This window comes from Balaenoptera borealis (genome assembly GCF_965194805.1).
Source record: "Balaenoptera borealis genome assembly, chromosome: 1".
In the NCBI taxonomy this organism is placed as follows: Eukaryota; Metazoa; Chordata; class Mammalia; order Artiodactyla; family Balaenopteridae; genus Balaenoptera; species Balaenoptera borealis.
This window is the reverse complement of record NC_138860.1, coordinates 93,225,773-93,247,313: the sequence shown is the minus strand read 5'-3', so window position 1 is coordinate 93,247,313 and position 21,541 is coordinate 93,225,773. Positions and strand designations below refer to the sequence as shown.

Here is a 21,541-nt window from a genome sequence, read left to right as displayed (position 1 = left end):
TCTCTGATAAACTTACTTCAGAAGGGAAAATATGCTATCTCCTTCACTGCCATCTTTCCAGGAGCCTCATTCTCACCACGCCAAACCTACTGGCACTGCTCACAGGGGAAAGGAGAGCACCTGTCATTGATGACTGCACGGGCGGTTACACTGGCCTCTGTATCAGTGTGTAATTTTACAGGTTGTACTATGGATGACAAAGGAGCTACTCTGGGGAGAAGAGGTGTAATTCAGGTGAAACAATATCAATTGAAATATAACTATATGCGATAACTTTGTTAGAGTGTTGTTTTTAAGCCCAGCTGCTATTAGTAACACTATAGAAAGGTTACTACTCTTTCCTTTTTTCACCATATTATTTGGGTTGATTGATAGTTAGGCATTTAGATAAGTTGAATGAGTGTGTATAAAGATATAACAGGATTTTAAGATAAATCAAACAAGAAATTCTGGTACATAGAAAATTTAATTTGAAATAAGTTAAAATATTTCATCAAGAAGTTTTAATTCTGTGCCTTGGCACCATACATTTAAGAAAATCTTTGGGCCTGATCTCAAATTAGGTCAGGTAAACAGATATAACCAAAACTTTATACGTGTGTGTATATATATGTACACATATATGTATACATGTATGTGTGTGTATATACATATATACACACACATACACGTATACATATGTTCAAGTTATATATGTATATATATTCAAGAGATATATATTCAAGATGCATATGTAGATTCAAGATATATATGTATATAATTCTACCCTCACTCAGAGATGAAATTCTCTAATTTTACTCATGGCACATATTTTAGAAAAATTACTCCCAAAAGTCACACTTTAATCACATATGGAACAAATCTCTACTCTTCCACTTTTAGCTAGACTTCTTTAAGGTTAATTCAGATATAGAATGAAACTCACTTTTGTTGAATCCCAGAAGATTCTGAGCTGGAAGAAACCTAAGTATGCCCTTAAGCCTGTTTCCTGTCTTCAGGCAGACAGGTGAAATAAGCCACCAAGAGAGATGGTGGCTTTTTGTTCTTTACTTAAAAAGCTCTACTTCTCAACTACCAGGGTAGAAACATCTATTTCATGAAGTGAGTTTCTTAAAATAATCTTTCTGTTAGCTACAGACACAGCAAAGTAGCCATGCACAATTAAATTTTTGGCTTGCTTCCAGTCTGACTTTTTTCCTAGAAATCTTCCTCCACAGTTAGTAGCAGTAGCAAGTATGGCAGGAGAAATGTGGTTCCCTGTAGGAGTGAGATTATTTCAAATGGTTACGTGTTCTCAGCAAAATGTTTTGTAAAACTTTCTTGGAGTGCACACTCTCCTTTAGTGCAGACCCAAAGATTTGTGTTCTCACATGAGTACAAACTTACTTGGGGGTTTCCAAAAGTCCCCCATACTTTCATTTTTGTGTGGCCTTTTAAAATGTAATTTGAAAAAATCCATGATTTACTAAATGTACCAAGTTGCTATTTAAAAATGGACGTATATGTCAATTTAGATTGTAAATTTGGGGTTACAATGAAGCATCAAGACCATAAAGAACACAAACATTTTATTTTTATAGGAGACCTGCACAGAAGGAACATATTTCTGTTGTGTGTGTATTTTTGTTTCCTTAGCTTGTCTCTGTTGTGTGCACAAAACTAGGAGAGGATGTTTTTCTTTATTTTGGTTTGGCTAAGGATGCTCATGATATAGTATATTTTAAGTGGCAAAAACTGTAGTTCTTAATCTATAAAGAAGAATTCTCTAGGTGAATAAATAAGAAAAATACCAAAAAATTAGGAAAATATGTAAACTCAAGTTATGAGGTATTTCAAAGATACAGTGCCACTAAAAATTCTCTTTCCCACAATTTGCAACTGCCAGATCTCTTGCTTTAGTCTTTCTATGCTTACATCTGAAGAAACACAGAAAAGTTGGAGATAATAGCCCTTTTGTGTATGTGGGGGTTACAGTAGTTCAGAGAAGAGTCAGAAAAGGAAAGTCATAAAGCAATATTTAAATGTCTTTATATAAGAACAAAAATATTTCCTTAAAAAGTTATTAAAAGATTTTCTTTCTAGTCCTAAAAACACTCAGTTTTATAGGGCATGTGATTGTCTGTGTGACACCTCTTTCCAGAGCAAGGTTTTTTTTTGTTTTGTTTTGTTTTTTAAATACTAGGAAAGTATGACTTAGTCAAATTAGATTTTCCAAGCTATATTTAGTTTTACAGATGTGTTTAGTCCTAAATTCTGGGGAGAGTATGTATATAAAAAAAATCCCAGGAAACCCTTACACCTAACCCAAACACAGTTACTTTTAACACTGCACCATGATCTCTCAATTCCTGTAGCTTATTGCTTCCATAAACTAGAAATCCCTGAATTCTCTGTATCTAACTTCCTATGGCTAGAGTCTGAGAAACTGACCCACTATCATATTTTTTTCCTAAATAACCAAGTTTTTAAAGTTTATCAAAGCTCTTTGATCTTTTTCTGAGAGTTAAATATGTGTTTCTCTCACATAACAAGAATCAGGAATTCCCAGCAAACAGATTTCATTATGCATATACCAGAAACATGCAGATCACACATGAATATGCTTCAGTCAGCATACATAGGCATTCACTCAAGGGGTAAACCAGTAATGAGCCAAACATACATACATGTGCAAATGTACAATTAACAGCAAATTATTTTAGATCCTAATGTCCTTTGAATATTAAAAATGAGCCAGGAGACAGCTCCTGTGACATTTGTATGCTCTAGATTACAATTTTCATGTAGAAGTAGCTTCATATGACATCTCGTGAATTTCGTATCGCACAGCAAAGGACCATGCTGAATATCATGCCAAAGATCTGAAATAGAAGGAACCACTTGTTAATGACTTTCAAATGATGAAAATTGATTTAAAAAAAAGGCCAGCAAACTGCTTGCATGTTTAACTCATGTTAACAAATAATTATAACCAATAATTACTGAATATAAGTGGCACTTTCATATGTGCTATTTAATTATGGCTACTGGTTAAAGACCTCTGTTAACTGCTTAAAATACATTCCTATTTTATTATTGTTAAAAAATAGCAAGACTCTGCTTTAAGAAAAGGGCTCTATTTCTAGCTTATAGGGCAGTTTTTAATAATTATAAAAGACTCATACACTACTGGTTTTAGAATTTTATATTTCAGGTTAATCCCAGATCTAATTTATATATATATGTTTTTGAAATTTTGAATTTTATTTTATTTATTTTTTTATACAGCACATTCTTATTAGTCATCCATTTTATACACATCAGTGTATACATATCAATCCCAATCTCCCAATTCATCACACCACCACCCCCATCCCCCCACCACTTTCCCCCCTTGGTGGGCATACATTTGTTCTCTACATCTGTGTCTCAATTTCTTCCCTGCAAACTGGTTCATCTGTACCATTTTTCTAGGTTCCACATATATGCGTTAGTATACGGTATTTGTTTTTCTCTTTCTGACTTACTTCACTCTGTATGACAGTCTCTAGATCTATCCATGTCTCTACAAATGACCCAATTTCATTCCGTTTTATGGTTGAGTAATATTCTATTGTATATATGTACCACATCTTCTTTATCCATTCGTCTGTCGATGGGCATTTAGGTTGCTTCCATGACCTGGCTATTGTAAATAGTGCTGCAATGAACATTGGGGTGCACATGTCTTTTTGAATTATGGTTTTCTCTGGGTATATGCCCAGTAGTGGGATCACTGGGTCATATGCTAATTCTTTTTTTAGTTTTTTAAGGAACCTCCATACTGTTCTCCATAGTGGCTGTATCAATTTACATTCCCACCAACAGTGCAAGAGGGTTCCCTTTTCTCCACACCCTCTCCAGCATTTGTTGTTTGTAGATTTTCTGATGATGCCCATTCTAACTGGTGTGAGGTGATACCTCATTGTAGTTCTGATTTGCATTTCTCAAATAATTAGTGATGTTGAGTAGCTTTTCATGTGCTTCTTGGCCATCTGTATGTCTTCTTTGGAGAAATGTCTATTTAGGTCTTCTGCCCATTTTTGGATTGGGTTGTGTGTTTTTTCAATATTGAGCTGCATGAGCTGTTTATATATTTTGGAGATTAATCCTTTGTCCATTGATTCGTTTGCAAATATTTTCTCCCATTCTGAGGGTTGTCTTTTCATCTTGTTTGTAGTTTCCTTTGCTGTGCAAAAGCTTTGAAGTTTCATTAAGTCCAATTTGTTTTTGTTTTTATTTCCATTACTCTAAGAGGTGGATCAAAAAAGATCTTGCTGTGATTTATGTCAGAGTGTTCTTCCTATGTTGTCCTCTAAGAGTTTGATAGTGTCCGGTCTTACATTTAGGTCTCTAATCCATTTTGAGTTTATTTTTGTGTATGGTGTTAGGGAGTGTTCTAATTTCATTGTTTTACATGTAGCTGTCCAGTTTTCCCAGCACCACCTATTGAAGAGACTGTCTTTTCTCCATTGTATATCCTTGCCTCCTTTGTCATAGATTACTTGACCATAGGTGCGTGGGTTTATCTCTGGGCTTTCTATCCTGTTCCACGGATCTCTGTTTCTGTTTTTGTGCCAGTACCATATTGTCTTGATTACTGTAGCTTTGTAGTATAGTCTGAAGTCAGGGAGTCTGATTCCTCCAGCTCCGTTTTTTTTCCCTCAAGACTGCTTTGGCTATTCAGGGTCTTTTGTTTATCCATACAAATTTTAAGAGTTTTTGTTCTAGTTCTGTAAAAAAATGCTATTGGTAATTTGATAGGGTTTGAATTGAATCTGTAGATTGCTTTGGGTAGTATAGTCATTTTCACAATGTTGATTCTTCCAATCAAAGAACATGCTATATCTCTCCATCTGTTGGTATCATCTTTAATTTCGTTCAACAGTGTCTTATAGTTTTCTGCATACAGGTCTTTTGTCTCCCTAGGTAGGTTTATTCCTAGGTATTTTATTCTTTTTGTTGCAATGGTAAATGGCAGTGTTTCCTTAATTTCTTTCTGATTTTTCATCATTAGTGTATAGGAATGCAAGAGATTTCTGTGCATTAATTTTGTATCCTGTAACTTTACCAAATTCATTGATTAGCTCTAGTAATTTTCAAGATTCTCTGTGTATAGTATCGTGTCATCTGCAAATAGTGACAGTTTTACTTCTTCTTTTTCAATTTGAATTCCTTTTATTTCTTTTTCTTCTCTGATTGCCATGGCTAGGACTTCCAAAACTATGTTGAATAATAGTGGTGAGAGTGGACATCCTTGTCTTGTTCCTGATCTTAGAGGAAATGCTTTCAGGTTTTAACCATTGAGAATGATGTTTGCTATAGGTTTGTCGTATATGACCTTTATTATGTTGAGGTAGGTCCTTCTATGCCCACTTTCTGGAGAGTTTTTATCATAAATGGGTGTTGAATTTTGTCAAAAGCTTTTTCTGCATCTATTGAGATGATCATATGGTTTTTATTCTTCAATTTGTTAATATGGTGTTTCACATTGATTCATTTGCGTATATTGAAGAATCCTTGCATCCCTGGGATAAATCCCACTTGATCATGGTGTATGACCCTTCTAATGTGTTGTTGGATTCTGATTGCTAGTATTTTGTTGAGGATTTTTGCATCTATATTCATCAGTGATATGGGTCTGGAATTTTCTTTTTTTTTAGTATCTTTGTCTGGTTTTGGTATCAAGGTGATGGTGGCCTCACAGAATGAGTTTGGGAGTGTTCCTTCCTCTGCAATTTTTTGGAAGAATTTGAGAAGCGTGGGTGTTAGCTCTTCTCGAAATATTTGATAGAATTCACCTGTGAAGCCATCTTGTCCTGGACTTTTGTTTGTTGGAAGATTTTTAATCACAGTTTCAATTTCATTACTTGTGATTGGTCTGTTCATATTTTCTATTTCTTTCTGGTTCAGTCTTGGAAGGTTATACCTTTCTAAGAATTTGTCCATTTCTTCCAGGTTGTCCATTTTATTGGCATAGAGTTGCTTGTAGTAGTCTCTTAGGATGCTTTGTATTTCTGCGGTGTCTGTTGTAACTTCTCCTTTTTCATTTCTAATTTTATTGATTTGAGCCTCTCCCTCTTTTTCTTGATGAGTCTGGCTAATGGTTTATCAATTTTGTTTATCTTCTCAAAGAACCAGCTTTTAGTTGTATTGATCTTTGCTATTTTTTTCTTCATTTCTTTTTCATTTATTTCTGATCTTATCTTTATGATTTCTTTCCTTCTACTAACTTTGGGTTTTGTTTGTTCTTCTTTCTCTAGTTTCTTTAGGTGTAAGGTTAGATTGCTTATTTGAGATTTTTCTTGTGTCTTGAGGTAGGCTTGTATTGCTATAAACTTCCCTCTTAGAACTGCTTTTGCTGCATCCCATAGGTTTTGGATGGTCGTGTTTTCCTTGTCATTTGTCTCTAGGTAGTTTTTGATTTCCTCTTTGATTTCTTCAGTCATCTCTTGGTTATTTAGTAACGTATTGTTTAGCCTCCATGTGTTTGTGTTTTTTATATTTTTTCCCCTGTAATTGATTTCTAATCTCATAGCGTTGTGGTCAGAAAATATGCTTGATATGATTTCAGTTTTCTTAAATTCACCAAGGCTTGATTTGTGACCCAAGATGTGATCAAACCTGGAGAATGTTCCATGTGCACTTGAGAAGAAAGTGTAATCTGCTGTTTTTGGATGGAATGTCCTATAAATATCAATTAAATCTATCTGGTCTATTGTGTCATTTAAAGCTTCTGTTTCCTTATTAATTTTCTGTCTGGATGATCTGTCCATTGGTGTAAGTGAGGTGTTAAAGCCCCCCACTATTATCGTGTTACTGTTGATTTCCTCCTTTATAGCTGTCAGCCGTTGCCTTATGTATTGAGGTGCTCCTATGTTGGGTGCATATATATTTATAATTGCTATATCTTCTTCTCAGATTGATCCCTTGATCATTATGTAGTGTCCTTCCTTGTCTCTTGTAACATTCTTTATTTTAAAGTCTATTTTATCTGATATGAGTATTGCTACTCCAGCGTTCTTTTGGTTTCCATTTGCATGGAATATCTTTTTCCATGCCCTCACTTTCAGTCTGTATGTATCCCTAGGTCTGAAGTGGGTCTCTTGTAGACAGCATATATATGGGTCTTGTTTTTGTATCCATTCAGCAAGCCTGTGTCTTTTGGTTGGAGCATTTAATCCATTCACGTTTAAGGTAATTATCGATATGTATGTTCCTATTACCATTTTCTTAATTGTTATGGGTTTGTTTTTGTAGGTTCTTTTCTTCTCTTGTGTTTCCCCCTTAGAGAAGTTCCTTTAGCATTTGTTGTAGAGGTGGTTTGGTGCTGCTGAATTCTCTTAGCTTTTGCTTGTGTGTAAAGCTTTTGATTTCTCCGTCGAATCTGAATGAGATCCTTGCCAGGTAGAGTAATCTTGGTTGTAGGTTCTTCCTCTTCATTACTTTAAATATGTCATGCCACTCTCTTCTGGCTTGTACAGTTTCTGCTAGAAAATCAGCTGTTAACCTTATGGGAGTTCTCTTGTATGTTGTCATTTTTCCCTTGTTGCTTTCAATAATATTTCTTTGTCTTTAATTTTTGTCAATTTGATTACTATGTGTCCTGGCATGTTTCTCCTTGGGTTTATCCTGTATGGGACTCTCTGCACTTCCTGGACTTGGGTGGCTATTTCCTTTCCCATGTTAGGGAAGTTTTTGACTATAATCTCTTCAAATATTTTCTTGGGTCCTTTCTCTCTCTCTCCTCCTCCTGGGACCCCTATAATGCAAATGTTGTTGCATTTAATGTTGTCCCAGAGGTCTCTTAGGCTGTCTTCATTTCTTTTCATTCTTTTTTCTTTATTCTGTTCTGCAGCAGTGAATTCCACCATTCCGTCTTCCAGGTCACTTATCCGTTCTTCTGCCTCAGTTATTCTGCTATTGATTCCTTCAAGTGTAGTTTTCATTTCAGTTATTGTATTGTTCATCTCTGTTTGTTCTTTAATCCTTCTAGGTGTTTGTTCTTTAATTCTTCTAGGTCTTTGTTAAACGTTTCTTGCATCTTCTTGATCTTTGCCTCCATTCTGTTTCTGAGGTCCTGGATCCTCTTCACTATCATTATTCTGAATTCTTTTTCTGGAAGGTTGCCTATCTCCACTTCATTTAGTTGTTTTTCTGGGGTTTTATCTTGTTTCTTCATCTGGTACGTAGCCCTCTGCCTTTTCATCTTGTGTATCTTTCTGTGAATGTGGTTTTTGTTCCACAGGCTGCAGGATTGTAGTTCTTCTTGCTTCTGCTGTCTGCCCTCTGGTGGATGAGGCTATCTAAGAGGCTTGTGCAAGTTTCCTGATGGGACGAACTGGTGGTAGGTAGAGCTTGGTTTTGCTCTGGTGGGCAGAGCTCAGTTAAACTTTAATCTGCTTGTCTGCTGATGGGTGGGGCTGGGTTCCCTCCCTGTTGGTTGTTTGGCCTGAGGCGACCCAATACTGGAGCCTACCCGGCTCTTTGATGGGGCTAATGGCGGACTCTGGGAGGGCTCATGCCAAGGAGTACTTCCCAGAACTTCTGCTGCCAGTGTCCTTGTCCTCACAGTGAGCCACAGCCACCCCCTGCCTCTGCAGGAGACCCTCCAACACTAGCAGGTAGGTCTGGTTCAGTCTCCTATGGGGTCATTGCTCCTTCCCCTGGGTCCTGATGTGCACACTACTTTGTGTGTGCCCTCCAAGAGTGGAGTCTCTGTTTCCCCCAGTCCTGTCAAAGTCCTGCAATCAAATCCCACTAGGCTTCAAAGTCTGATTCTCTAGGAATTCCTTCTCCAGTTGCCGGACCCCCAGGTTGGGAAGCCTGACATGGGGCTCAGAACCTTCACTCCAGTGGGTGGAATTCTGTGGTATAAATGTTCTCCAGTCTGTGAGTCACCCACCCAGCAGTTATGGGATTTGATTTTATTGTGATTGCGCCCCTCCTACCATGTCATTGTGGCTTCTCCTTTGTCCTCGGATGTGGGGTATCTTTTTTGGTGAGTTCCAGTGTCTTCCTGTTGATGATTGTTCAGCAGTTAGTTGTGATTCCAGTGCTCTTGCAAGAGGGAGTGAGTGCACATCCTTCTACTCCACCATCTTGAACCAATCTCTCTCATTTATATGTTTATTTTGGAAAATGTGTTTGTAACCACTTGTTTAAATACACTTGTGGTCTATATAGTTTTCTATTGCCGGCAAAGCTGTGAATTTTTGCAACAGTGACCACATATTAAAACGTGGAGCATCTCTTCATTCTCAGTTCATTTTTAAGTGTACATTATGCTTTAATATTTAACTCAATAGTTTTACCAAAGCATAAATTGAGGTGTTTGTACTATGGTATTACTGACATTTTCTACCACTTGGATGCTTCTTTGAAAAGCCAAATATTTAGCAAAATTAATAGCTACTTAAATGGTTTGACTAGAAGGATGGCAAAACTCCTTCTTGTCCTCAATCGCTTCCCCTATTAATTTTGCAGAGCCTATGATATGCTATCAGTAGGTGCGTTGTTCATAGACTACTATAATGTTTGTTCAAAGAAATCAGTACCATAACTCTCTGATTCTCTACTCAATCCCATCCTACATTAGACTAGGATCTGTAGATGCTGAATTTAAAAAGGCATGTGTTATCAGTTATTGGAAGGGAAGGGGCAGACTTAAGGGAATAGCTGGGATCATGGCTCCAAGCTTTTGGCTGACAGAACTCAGTACCAGTGTGTGGCAGGGGAGACACCTAATGGACATTTTGTTAGCTGATTACATTGTGAAACTCTTACCTTATGAAGAAAAGAATTAAAGAAGGAACTCTGGGGGTTTCTTATGAGTCAAGATGGCCAACACAGGGCCTTCCCCTTTTCCGTGGTTGTAAGGTTGGATGCAACCCCTGCTTAGACCTCTTTGTACCTAAAGGGATCCCCTCAGAAAGAAACTTTTTCAGTCTCATCCTGCCACTGTCATGAGTCAGGGGTGACCACTTCTAGAATGTTCATTCCTTGAGATTGTAGAATTGTTGGGAGGGTCTATTTGATACCTCTGTTAATGCAGAATATTTTCAAATCTTCTGCCTCAGAATTGTCCTTGGGAAGCCGCAGACTGGCCATCAGGCTAGCCCCAGGGCGGGTGGGGAGGCCCTGAGAGAAGCCCCTGGATTGGGAGGTCCTCAGCATAGTATTTTCACCCACTGCCCCAGTCCTCTGTGCTCTAAATACAGAAAGGAGGGAAGATGATTGTGTGTCCCCTGAGAACTGCCAATTCATTGATTTCCTTACAATTCCATTGCCCCTGCCTCAGCTTAGGCCATGAATTAATCTACCTAGGAGGGCTAGAGGGTAAGTACTATCTTAGCATTAGCTATTATCACTCAGCCCCTGGACAATGGGAATCACCTCTTTATGGGCTTACCTGACTCCAATCTTACTTCCCTCCAACGTTATCTCCACACTGCACTACAGGTCCTTCCAAACCTGGGTGGCTCCCCTCTACCTTAAGGATAAAGCCCAACCTATCAAAAAGGCACACAAAGAACTCAATTATGTGGACCCTCATAACCCTCTCCAGTGTCATCTCTTGCTACACTTACCATAGCCTTCTGCCCCTATGAACTCTTGCACACTCTTCTTTTGTACTTTAGAAGTACTGAGCTACCTACAGGTGCAAGGATGCACTATGCTTCATACTTCCATATATGGTTTGCCTGGGTTCTGGGTTTGGGAACACTCAGATTCTATGTAGAGCTAGCATTTATTGAGTGCTATGTTCCAGACCCTTTATATGAATTAATTCCTAATAATACTTTATATGTATTATCCCACTTAATTGTCACAACAATTTTCTGAGGTTGGTATATTAAAATCCCCATTTTGCAGATGAGGGAATTGAGACATAGAGAAATTAAGAAACTTTCTAGTGACCCCAGGGCTTGTAAGTAGTGGAGCTAGCAGCTGAATCCAGACAGTGTGATGCCAGAGTTTGCACTGTTAATCACTACACTGTGCTACCTCTGTAAATCATAGGTGAGAGAGTTTAATCTATGTTATCTTAAATATCTAACAAAGGAAGAGACCCAGAATTAAAAATCACTCATCTAGTTTAAGCTTGGTGGCCTTAAAATGGGAAGTTACTGCAATGATAAACTCAAAGTCATAATTAGCTTAAAACTGAAATTTGTATCATATTTGAGAAAACTATGTATTGATGTATTTAATTAGCTTTGTTCTTAGATATTCTGTCAAAAACATCTTTGTCTTTTATGAAAAATCTCTCCTAAGATACTGCCATATCACACTTGAAGAGAAATAAGATACAAAGGTTCAAGGCTTCTTAGGGGTCAAAGAAGGTATGTTCTGGAACTTTCTCACCGTGAGACCTGCGATTCCAATACCGACAATTCCGATGAGGTGGAGCTTAACACTGATTATGCTCTCAATTTCATCAATGCAATTCTGTTTTGGAAAAGAAAAAGTCAGGAGTAACAACTGATGGTATGTGTGAATCATCACCCTGATTCAATCCTTTCCCTCTCTACAGAGCATCCTGTGAGAGTTAACCCATGTCAGCTTCTGTTCATATTTAAACCATTCCTCCCAGATATCACTTTGCTAACTTTAAAGCAAAAATGTTGTTGGGGGAAAAATGATAATACTCTCCTTTTGGTGGAATTTTCCTATTTAGGCCAATGGCTGCTTCAAAGCCCTGAAACCTGGCTGGATGAAGCTATTCTGGGATCTGAGGCATTAAAAATTGGGGGCCTCTTCTTACTTTCAGCAAATAAAAAAAAAGTAAAATATCCCCAAAATAATAGCCCCTTGCTTTTGGATTGTTATTTATAGTTTAAAAGACTTTCTACATACTTGGTCCAATTTACTATGCAAGGTAGGCATCACCTAGTAAGAAGCTATAAAGTCTGTATAGGTTCAAATTTAACAAAGGAAAGCCAAGTGTTGGGGGCTGGAGGACTGTTCTCTTCTATGGCGGCTGTGCTGGGTGGCCCTATTCTTTCATCTGTGTCCCATAGAGACCTGTGCAGTGTAGGTCCAAAGAACCTTCATGGATGGAGGAATATTGGACAGGGGGCAGAACAGATCACTTGTAATTGCAATTAGTTTCTCCAACTTCTATTTGGTTCTCTTAAATACAGAGGTATTCTCTCAACCCAATTTTGTCCTTAGGCTGCCCAGGTCCTTTTACTTGTCAATGGTCAGCTCTCTCTGATACCCACCTAAGCAGTATGAAACTCTTACTGCTATCCTCACATCTCCTGTCATACTTCATTCATTCATCATTCATTCATTCAACAAACATTTCTTGAGCATCTGCCTTGCATTAGTCACCAGAATGGCATGGTGGATATGGAGAAAATAAGACATGGTTACTTTTGCCCTCAGGGAGCTCATAGTTTAGAGAAGGACACAGACTCACAAAAATAATTACAATACATTCTGGTAAAAGTTGAGAACCACTGCTCTAGATAGTGGCTCCCTTACTTATTGGAGTCAAGCCGTAGAAATTCTTCCAACCTTCCTCACCTGTACCTATAAACTTACACACTCCATTCATCCGGTGCCAGGTACTGCTGTAGGCAGCGAGCATGCAGATGAGAAAGGCACACTGCTTCTTACTTCCCTCTCTCTCATTACAGCCAAAGAAGTGCCCTTCTCTGTTGAAAGTCAACCCCTTTACTGGCTCTGGATCTTATTCTCTCATCTCCTCAGGAAGGCTGTGCTGTCACTTATCTCCTTTCCTTCCTACACACTCAGCCTCTCCTTCTCTGTAGCCAAGCAGGCATCTGAAGTCTTAGCTTCCTCCCTTTCACTCCCCACTCACACCCAGTCAGTCACCTGTGCCTGTTGATTCTACCCCTGGACGTCTCTGAATCTGTCGCTTCCTCTCCCTCCCCACGGTATGTGACTTGCTCTAGCTCCTCATCCTCTCTTACCAGGAAAAACATAAGTGCCACCTAAGCGGCCTCCCTCCATTGGCCTCCAGCCTTCTGTTCTACCAGTCACACCCAGCAGCCTGAGTGCTCTTTCTACAATGCAAAACGGATTATGTTAATCCTCTGCTAAGTGCAACGGCTTCTCTAAACGTCCAGGTATAAAACCATGCCATTGCCTGCCTTTTCAAAAATGTCCCTCACCATTCCCTCTGGACTCCCTATTCTCCTTCAGTCCTGGAATTTCATGCTTCTCTTCTTGCTGCTTTCTGGGCCTGGAATGACCTTCCTTTGTCAAAACTCGGCTCAAGGATCCATCCTCTGCAAGCTTTCCTGACTCCACTGTGTTCTGTACAGATACTGTGCTCTGCCGAGCATCAGCTCCCTTGACTAGTCTGTGAGGCCACTGAAGCAGGGACCATGTGTTTTTCACCTTAGAGTTTCCAGAACCTGGCATACTGCCTGCCATGCAGCACTTAATAAAGGAAGCATTTATCAGTGTGATGACACCCATGGAAGGGTACGGGGCAACATCCTTAGGGTGCACACTTCTGGCCCTGGTGAACTTAATTAATGCCACTGCATTTGCATCATTACTGGCAAGTCAGCACACCATTATTCCCCAGGGTACCAGGAGACTGGGACTCATCATTGCTTCACTTATTCTACATAGAATAAAGCTGAGGCTAGAAGCCACTGGCAGAGGGCCTCCCAGAATCACCCCTCCACCCCGAGGGCAAGAACCATCTTAACACCACAGGCAGGACAGGAACCTGGTAGAGAAGATTACCTTGTGTCCTAGGAGCTCCTTTGGGCAGGTGGGTTGGACCTGTTCAGAGCTTTCTTTTCCACAGCACTGAAACTAGAGAGTCAGAAAAGAGATTTTAGGACAAGGAGGGAGAAGCTGCAGCTACAAGTCTGGGTATCACTGCTAAGGACTGGGTGTGCTGAGGCCGCAAAACAGCTCTGAGGTCTGACACTACAACCCAGTGGCCATTCTGGAGACGGTATGAAGAGTCACATAGTCATGCTAGCAAAGCAAGAAACGACTTCACCAAATCTGTCCAAGTTTTATGACAGTATGTGACTGAAGGCAATCCAAACAAGGCAAGAAGCTAGCTGACAGTGTCTGTGTAAACTGCTGTTTTTTTAGACAGGAGTTGGGTCTTTAGACTCTTTCTCTCAGCCTTGCTGAGTAGCTAAAGTTTTATGAGCTTCAGGAAAGGCTCATTAACTGAGGAGAGCCTGGGACGGACAGGAGAAGTGGCCACAGTAAACCCCAGGGGCTAAAAGACTGGGGCTTGAATACTGGCCAGCCAACAGGTGTCCTGCCTTAGGGCTACCCTTCAAAGACAAAGGAACCTGTGTGCTGTCTGATGTCCCTGGGGCAGCTGAAGCTGAACAGGATAAATGGTTGGCACCTTCCAGGACAGACCTGTGACAGACAAGAACTGGGCTACCTGAAAACACCTGGCCAGGAGTTCATAGCTACTTCTCCATATCACAGTGGTTGAGAAATCAGGACGACACTGGCCTGGCCCATCTCCCCCGGGGAGCCTTCCTTGATTAACTGCCTGTAGCTGAGAACACTGCACTGACAGCACGTTCTCACAGGATGTCCCGGGAGAAAAGGTGCGTGCCCGTCTCATATGCCCCTTCATTTTACAACTGAGGGGGCTGAGTGAGGATCAGGAAGGCAAGGAACTTGCTCCAGGTCACCAAGCTGTTCCATGGCACAGCTGCAGCTAGAGATAAGCTTTTCTGACTTGAAGGTCACAGTTGTTTCTGTTACACCACAAGGCCACTCTTGAGAGAACCTGATATTTACTTGGGCGGCTTTCTCGATGTTCTTGTTTGTGTGTGCTCTTTTGTCTCTTTGGGTGCGTGTCCTGACTTCCTCCTGTCGACTCTTTCTCTTCTAGGTTCTACACATAATGCAAACCATGGCTCCTACGAAGGCAGACATATAGTGCTGTTGCCTGGCTTCACTCAATTTATTTTTATTTTTAAATAGGTGATTACAGAGAACCTGGCTCATGTATAATCTTTAGAAGATTCAATTTTAAGGAAGAAGTAAAGTCACTTACTGTTGAGTGGAAGGTGATGAGAGTCCCATTTCCCTTTTCCCTGTCTCTAAGGTAATCGTTATAAGCTTCTTCATACATGGTCTGAACATGTCGTATAGCCTGAGAAAAATACCAGGAAAACAAGAGGACATGAGTGAGAAGTTTCAAACGTTCTCCTTTCATCAAGAAAAAGTCCCTCTTCCCTACCCTTCAAAAATATGGCCTTTCCATATGTTTATCTGGATTTAAGGGTAATTCTGCCTATATGGAACAGATTATAGATTCTGGAGTTTCTAAGATGCTTCTGAAGATGGAAGGATAGATTAACCAAGAATAATTTTCATAGACTAGAAAGATTTCTTAGAGTGGAGGTTCTCAGCCTTGAATGGACATCAGCAACAGCTGAACCCCAGATTCCTGGGTCCCAGCCAGGTGATTCTGGTGCACAGCCAGGGTAGAAACCTATGCATTCTTGGGACTCTATTGGTTACAAGTACTCAAGTCTTTTCATGACATGGTTTAAAAGGTGTTCACGACCAAGGAAAACTGTTTCAGCATTCAAATATGATAGAAAACGTAGAGAACGCTTTTCCTAGTATAATTGCACGTGATCCCCAAATCCATAGGCTCTCAAGAAGTCATAGGATCCAATTCCTCTAACCTACAAATATAACCAGCTACTTTAGAAAAATTCCAGAGGAGGTGACATTTACTTATTCTACATGTTTACCGTTTTTAAAATCTAAAATAAGTTCATAAGCATAATATTGATGGCACATGAATTTATGTAAAATACAGTAAACTTAAGATTCCATTCTTCCTCCTTTTCCATTTCGCTCCTCTCTTCCCCACTGCATGTTTACACCTAAAAAGGCCCCTTCCTCTGTGGATTCTCCTGATAACCTATTCTGCTCACCTATTGTTTGAGCAAAAATCTTAACAAACTGGCTTCACTGGCACCCAGGAGGCTGGCTATAGCCTTTGAGGATGACCTGGCCTCTGCCCAGGCCAAACCCTAAGGACAAAGGACAGGCTAACAAGGGATGAGAATGCGTGTTCGTCCCCATCCTTCTTTCTCATATCTGCAGTCTAACTCCTCCCACATTCCAAACGGGATCATCTTAAATCAGAGAGATCCTTTTGTTACAAAAAAACATCGGCCCCTCTATATATCTAATGAAAGCTATGAACTATCTCCCCAGAAATATGTGTGCACCTATATGCACGCACACACATACACACATATGCTAAAGTCCACACCACACTCCTAGGTTAAAAAGTTCTGCATAAATGATTATTGTGGGGGTTATTTGGCTTTGGAATATCACTGTGGGTACCAATATTCTCATGTCCTTTGCCATAAAGAGAGCACTTTAACCATCGTTAAAAAACAATTATAAGTAATATTTACTTACTACATCCTTGCCTATAAAAGCAAATACTCCAGTGGTTATTTCAGCAGCAAATATCACCAATAGGCAGGTAAAAAACTGTAGAGGAGAGAAAATACTAACTTCATTAATTCAGCACCTTTTCAGTTTACTTAACCTCTTTGACTCTAGTTCCTTTTGAAAAACACTAGGCAAGGTTATTAGTTTGAACAGATCTAGCAGGAAGCATTTGGCCCCTTAGTTCATTTGTAGTTTGTTCATACATTCATTCACTCATTAATTCATTCAGCAATTGTTTATTGAGCATTTGCTCTGTGCCAGGTACTGTCCTTGGTGCTGGGTATACAGTGGTGAATAAGATAAGATCTCAGTGCCTCTGCTCTCAGGGACCTTATAGTAGAGAGAGGAGGACATGATAAATGAGTAAGCAATAAAAGAGTTAGAGAGAGGAGGACATGATAAATGAGTAAGCAATAAAAGAGTAAGTTAATTTCAGAGAGTGATGTAGAAACCCCACAACCTAGAACGGTGCCCGGCACCCGTATGTTCAGTGACTACTTGATGAACAAGAGATTCTATAAAGACATAAAATAAGACCAGAAGATAGAGGGTGGCTGGTGGGGCTGGGTGTGGGGAGGGGGTGACCTGAGACTGCGTGGTCTGGATGGCTTCCCTGAGGAGGTGGAAGTGGAGGTGAAGGGTGTCCTTTTGGACAGATTTCTGTTCCAATCTCGGGGTCTGCTCTGATTAAACTAAGTTCAGTGATAAACAAGACCTGAGATGCTCAGCAACAGGGGAAAGAGAAAGAATAGAGAACTGAGGGAATGAGTTAGAAACCTCACACGGCAAGAGATCAGGAGAAGGGCTTCCCTGGTGGCGCGGTGGTTGAGAATCTGTCTGCCAATGCAGGGGACGCGGGTTCGAGCCCTGGTCTGGGAAGATCCCACATGCCGCGGAGCAACTGGGCCCATGAGCCACAATTACTGAGCCTGTGCGTCTGGAGCCTGTGCTCCGCAACAAGAGAGGCCGCGACAGTGAGAGGCCCGCGCACCGCGATGAAGAGTGGCCCCCGCTCGACGCAACTAGAGAAAGCCCTCGCACAGAAACGAAGACCCAACATACCCAAAAATCAATCAATCAATAAATAAGTTTATTAAAAAAAAAGAGAGAGAGATCAGGAGAAGCAGCCACAGTTCAAACACCAAAGGTTGCAATGAGTAAGGAGAGGCTGCCTAATAAAACTGCCATTCCTCCTCATGCAGAAACGCAACAACTTTCTTCCTGCTCCTCTTCTTTCTCAGGTCACACCGGCACTGGATGTAGAGCAGTTAACGGAAATTATTTCATTTTTTTTTTTTTAAAACCAGAGGCTGCTAAACTACACAGGCTTAAAATAAACCACAAGAGATATGTTTGTTTAAATTGCTGATCTCAAACAGCAGTACTTTTCTTATAGATAACGGTACTTCCCTGACTCTGGGAATCTTGAAGCTGCCTCACTCACTGTGAAATATTATTAGGCACTTTTTCTCCCAGAACATCTTCACACTAATGACCTATTTTTTTTATTTTTTCACATTTCCCACAGAGGTAGGGACAAAGAGCACGTCCAGCTCCCTTCAGGCCAAGCCCCTCCCCACCTCGCCCCACTTACAGATCCGAGAACGCACTGCGACTCCCGCGTGGCTCCACAGCACCCGAAGAAGCCCACGGCCATCATCAAGGCCCCCGCTCCAACCAGCACGTACAGCCCTGGGGGGAAGAGGCCAGAGAAGATGCTGACTACTCGGGATCGGCCCTCTCCCCCGCACCAGTGCTGCCAGCCCAGCCTCTGCCGCCACTGCCCCAGGCGTCCGGCCCGGCAGGGCCTTCAGTTGTTAATACGATAAAGGTAACCCCTTGTGGAACGCTTCTGGCTGAGAGCTTCATACCCCTGACTTCATACATCCTGCACAAGGATCCTGAGAGGTGGGGGGGGGGGGGGGGGGGCCGCTGTAATCCCCAGGGAACAAAGAAAGCCCATGCGTACAGAGGTGAAGGAAGCCGCTCAGGCTCATGCAACCAGCGAGGATCGGAAATCGCCTCTGTCCCCCAGCTTACGCTCTTGGTCATCTGCAAGTGCCTCCTACGTGCCAGGCACTTCACCTGCCAGATCTCGGCCACCCCTGTAAAGTGGGCGTTAATACCATTCACAGAGATTGATGACAGTGGGTCCAGGGGCGGTGAGGAGCCAGTGCCAGAGCTGGGACGTGAACCCCTACCGTCCTAGGAGCCCGTGGCCCTCGTGGCACTCTGGAATTAGTGGCTGTCCCCATCTCATGAGAGGCCCTGAGGACAAAGGGTCTGGGAGGGGAGGGGGGCCGTTGATCTGCCCAGGCTCAGATGGAGAAGCAGGGAGGGGGTGGAATGGAAGAGGGGAGCTTTTAGTCAAGGAGAGGGGCGGAGGACACAGCGATAAGACAATAAGGTTTTGTGTGAATGATAAACTTTAGAGGGCAGTACCATATATACTGGATGCACGCAAGGTGGTAAGTGTTACAAGAAAATAGCCAGTGAGGGGAGGTGATAAGGTAATATGCACCAAGTAATATTCTTATTAATATAATATTAGCTACATTTATTTTAAGGGCTTATTTTCTCCAGGCACTGTTCTAAGCACCTAGCACAGATTTATTAATTTAATCTTCATGAAGCAGGTACTATTATTATCTCCATTTTTTTAGACAGAGAAACTGGGCCCCCAAAGGTTAAGTGACTTGCCCAAGGTCACAGAGCTGGGATAAAAATACCCGTCTGCCTCTAAAGCCAGCTTATCACCACTATCCCATCCTGCCTCTCCAACAATAATGGCGGCCTTAATTCGGGTGGTCGTTTCACTTAGTTCTGAAGTCAAGCCACAGGAACAGCTGTTCCACAGAGAAGGAAAAGGGCAGAGATGCCTTGTTCTGAGAGAAATAAAGGCAAGCCAGTTTCTTACTTCCTTTTCTGATCCTGAGATAAGTTAGAACACAATATGGGGCCTGGCACTCGACTTGCTTAGAATAATGCCAATCACCTCAACTTTATTTTCTGCATTTTATTCACATGAGTCACCTGGGAACCACTCCCATTCATGAGAGGGTGGGGAGCTGGCGTCCCACCTCTGTGGGGCAACCCTGAGGCTGGCCTGCACGGCGCCTCCGGGGGCCCCTCTCGCTGCTGACAGGGGTTTGTGGGCAGACCTCTCTGTTCCCTGACAGACAGGCTGGGCTGTTCTGCTCCCTGCACCAGCCAGGCTGCTCTCAGGGCCCTTTTCAGGGTCCGGGAAGCCCTGCTCTTCCGAGGTCCTGAGATGGGTATTTATTTATTTCCCGATAGGCAGGCTCAGCCACTTCCTCCCTTTTCCTTTTCTCTAAAAAAATAATTTCATGGGGAATGGAGGTGGTAATGAGAGAAATGATACCATATTAAAAATAATACTATTGTTGGTCCCACTGTCGAAATACCTTATTGTTTTAACATTTTTCTTTACTTTTCAAAGCTCTTTTATTTCCATCATCTCTTTGGCTCCTCAAAACAGCGCCACTAAGTAAGGCAAGTATTATACGCATTTCTATTTTACTAATGGGGCTCAGAGCGGCAAGAGGGCTCCAGGCTGGACACACAGGCCTCGAGCCCCGATTCCCACCCACTGGAGCAGTTCCCTCACAGAATGTCTCCTGGGTGGGCCACCTTACTGTATTGATTTCCTACTTACAAGGTTCATTGCCTCTTCACTGCTACACGATACAGTTTACAGATTCTGCTTGGAGTCACTAGAGACGGACCCACTGGGACCCTTATCCATCCTACACTCCAGCCACATAGGAATTCACTATGATGTGACCCAGCCTACTCTTTTCCACTTTGTACCTCTGTGGGGTCTCATCTATGTCTCTCTCCATAGATGTTAGGTCCTTAAACAAACCTTATTCACCCTACCTAGAATATGCTAGGAACAAGACAGAATTCTCAGTTAGTGTTTGTTGGATAAGAGGATAAAGAGAGAGCAAACTAAATCTGAAGTTCTGGACTGGCTGTCTACTGTTGCCCATCTTTGCTTAGGGATACATGCTGGGGATACATCCCAACAAGCATCCGAGAAGCCACCAGAGGGCTGGGCTCTCCCAAGTCAGGTAGATGAGGGCATGGCTGCACACCGCGGGGAAAGCCTCCTGAGAGTGTGGAGTCTAGGAGAGGGGGCTGCTTCTGAGGAGGCTGGGGTACGGTGACAGAGGCACCGGGGTCTGAGGAGGACAGACCTGCTCCCCACATGAACAAGCTAACTCAGCCCCTTGCCCTTCTGAAATAAGAGCTCCCCAAGAAAATTCACTTATTGGTACAATATTCCATTCTTAGGCTATCAGAATTCCGGAGCTCACAGCAAACACCCAGAAAACTGCCCCAGGGGCTCCGATTCCTGAGGCCTCTCCCCAGCAGATCTCCATGTGCACGTGTGGCCACAGGACTCAGTTCAATACAAGATGAACACTGCTGGTTGGAGCTGATGGGAAAATCAGAAGAAATTCTACACACGGCAAATTTCTTGGGCCTGCTGATTTCAGTTCCAAATCTGGTTGTAATACTCTGCACACCACAAGGCCACTTGTAGCTTCCAAGCATACCTTATCCTTTTTTTTTTTTGATCTGGCCCTCAAAACATAGTTGTTGAATGAATACATTTAATTGGCAGTCACATTTTAATTCCAAGATGGTTTCTGTAGAGCCCTCTCGCTCCCGAGGCAGCTTTGTGACAAGTGTATGACCTATTTCCCAATCCCATGTGCTTTTTGAGTCCTATTTCCCTTGATTTGAAAAAGAGAAAACACTTTGATATTGCATTTTTAGCATTAGTAGCTGGGCCTTGCAATGCCAGTGATCTCCAGGTGACATGCTACCACCAATATCCTGACGATTCCATCACTTGTCTCTGGTTTCCGATCCTTCTTTTGAAGCTAGAATTATCATTTCAGTTAACACAGAAAGGAGACAGTGACATCCTAAAAGCCTTGTCTGCATCAACTCATTTTTAAATGGCTCCCCTTTTAAGGACTGGATAGTGACACGTTCATCAATTTCAGTGGCTTTTTGGCTGCAGATGATTTTA

General features: G+C 41.6%; 1 protein-coding gene across 3 annotated transcripts in view; it reads right to left on the bottom strand.

Annotated features, from left to right (window-relative positions):
* TSPAN2 (tetraspanin 2) overlaps positions 1-21,541 on the bottom strand; it is a 42,948-nt gene that overhangs the window by 731 nt on the left and 20,676 nt on the right. Inside the window, exons 3-9 of one of the 3 annotated variants that reach the window (XR_014237997.1) lie at positions 18,071-18,168; positions 16,441-16,515; positions 15,047-15,145; positions 13,750-13,821; positions 11,386-11,469; positions 10,059-10,228; positions 2,786-2,861 (exon numbers count right to left, since the gene is read on the bottom strand). Coding sequence is in view for 2 of the 3 variants with exons in the window: in XM_082369708.1 (XP_082225834.1) it covers positions 2,796-2,861; positions 11,386-11,469; positions 13,750-13,821; positions 15,047-15,145; positions 16,441-16,515; positions 18,071-18,168 (494 nt within the window). In the remaining variant the exon portion in view is untranslated. Of the gene's footprint in view, positions 1-447; positions 2,862-10,058; positions 10,229-11,385; positions 11,470-13,749; positions 13,822-15,046; positions 15,146-16,440; positions 16,516-18,070; positions 18,169-21,541 lie in introns of those variants that run through there. The other 2 variants (XM_082369708.1, XM_082369707.1) reach the window with 2 other exon arrangements.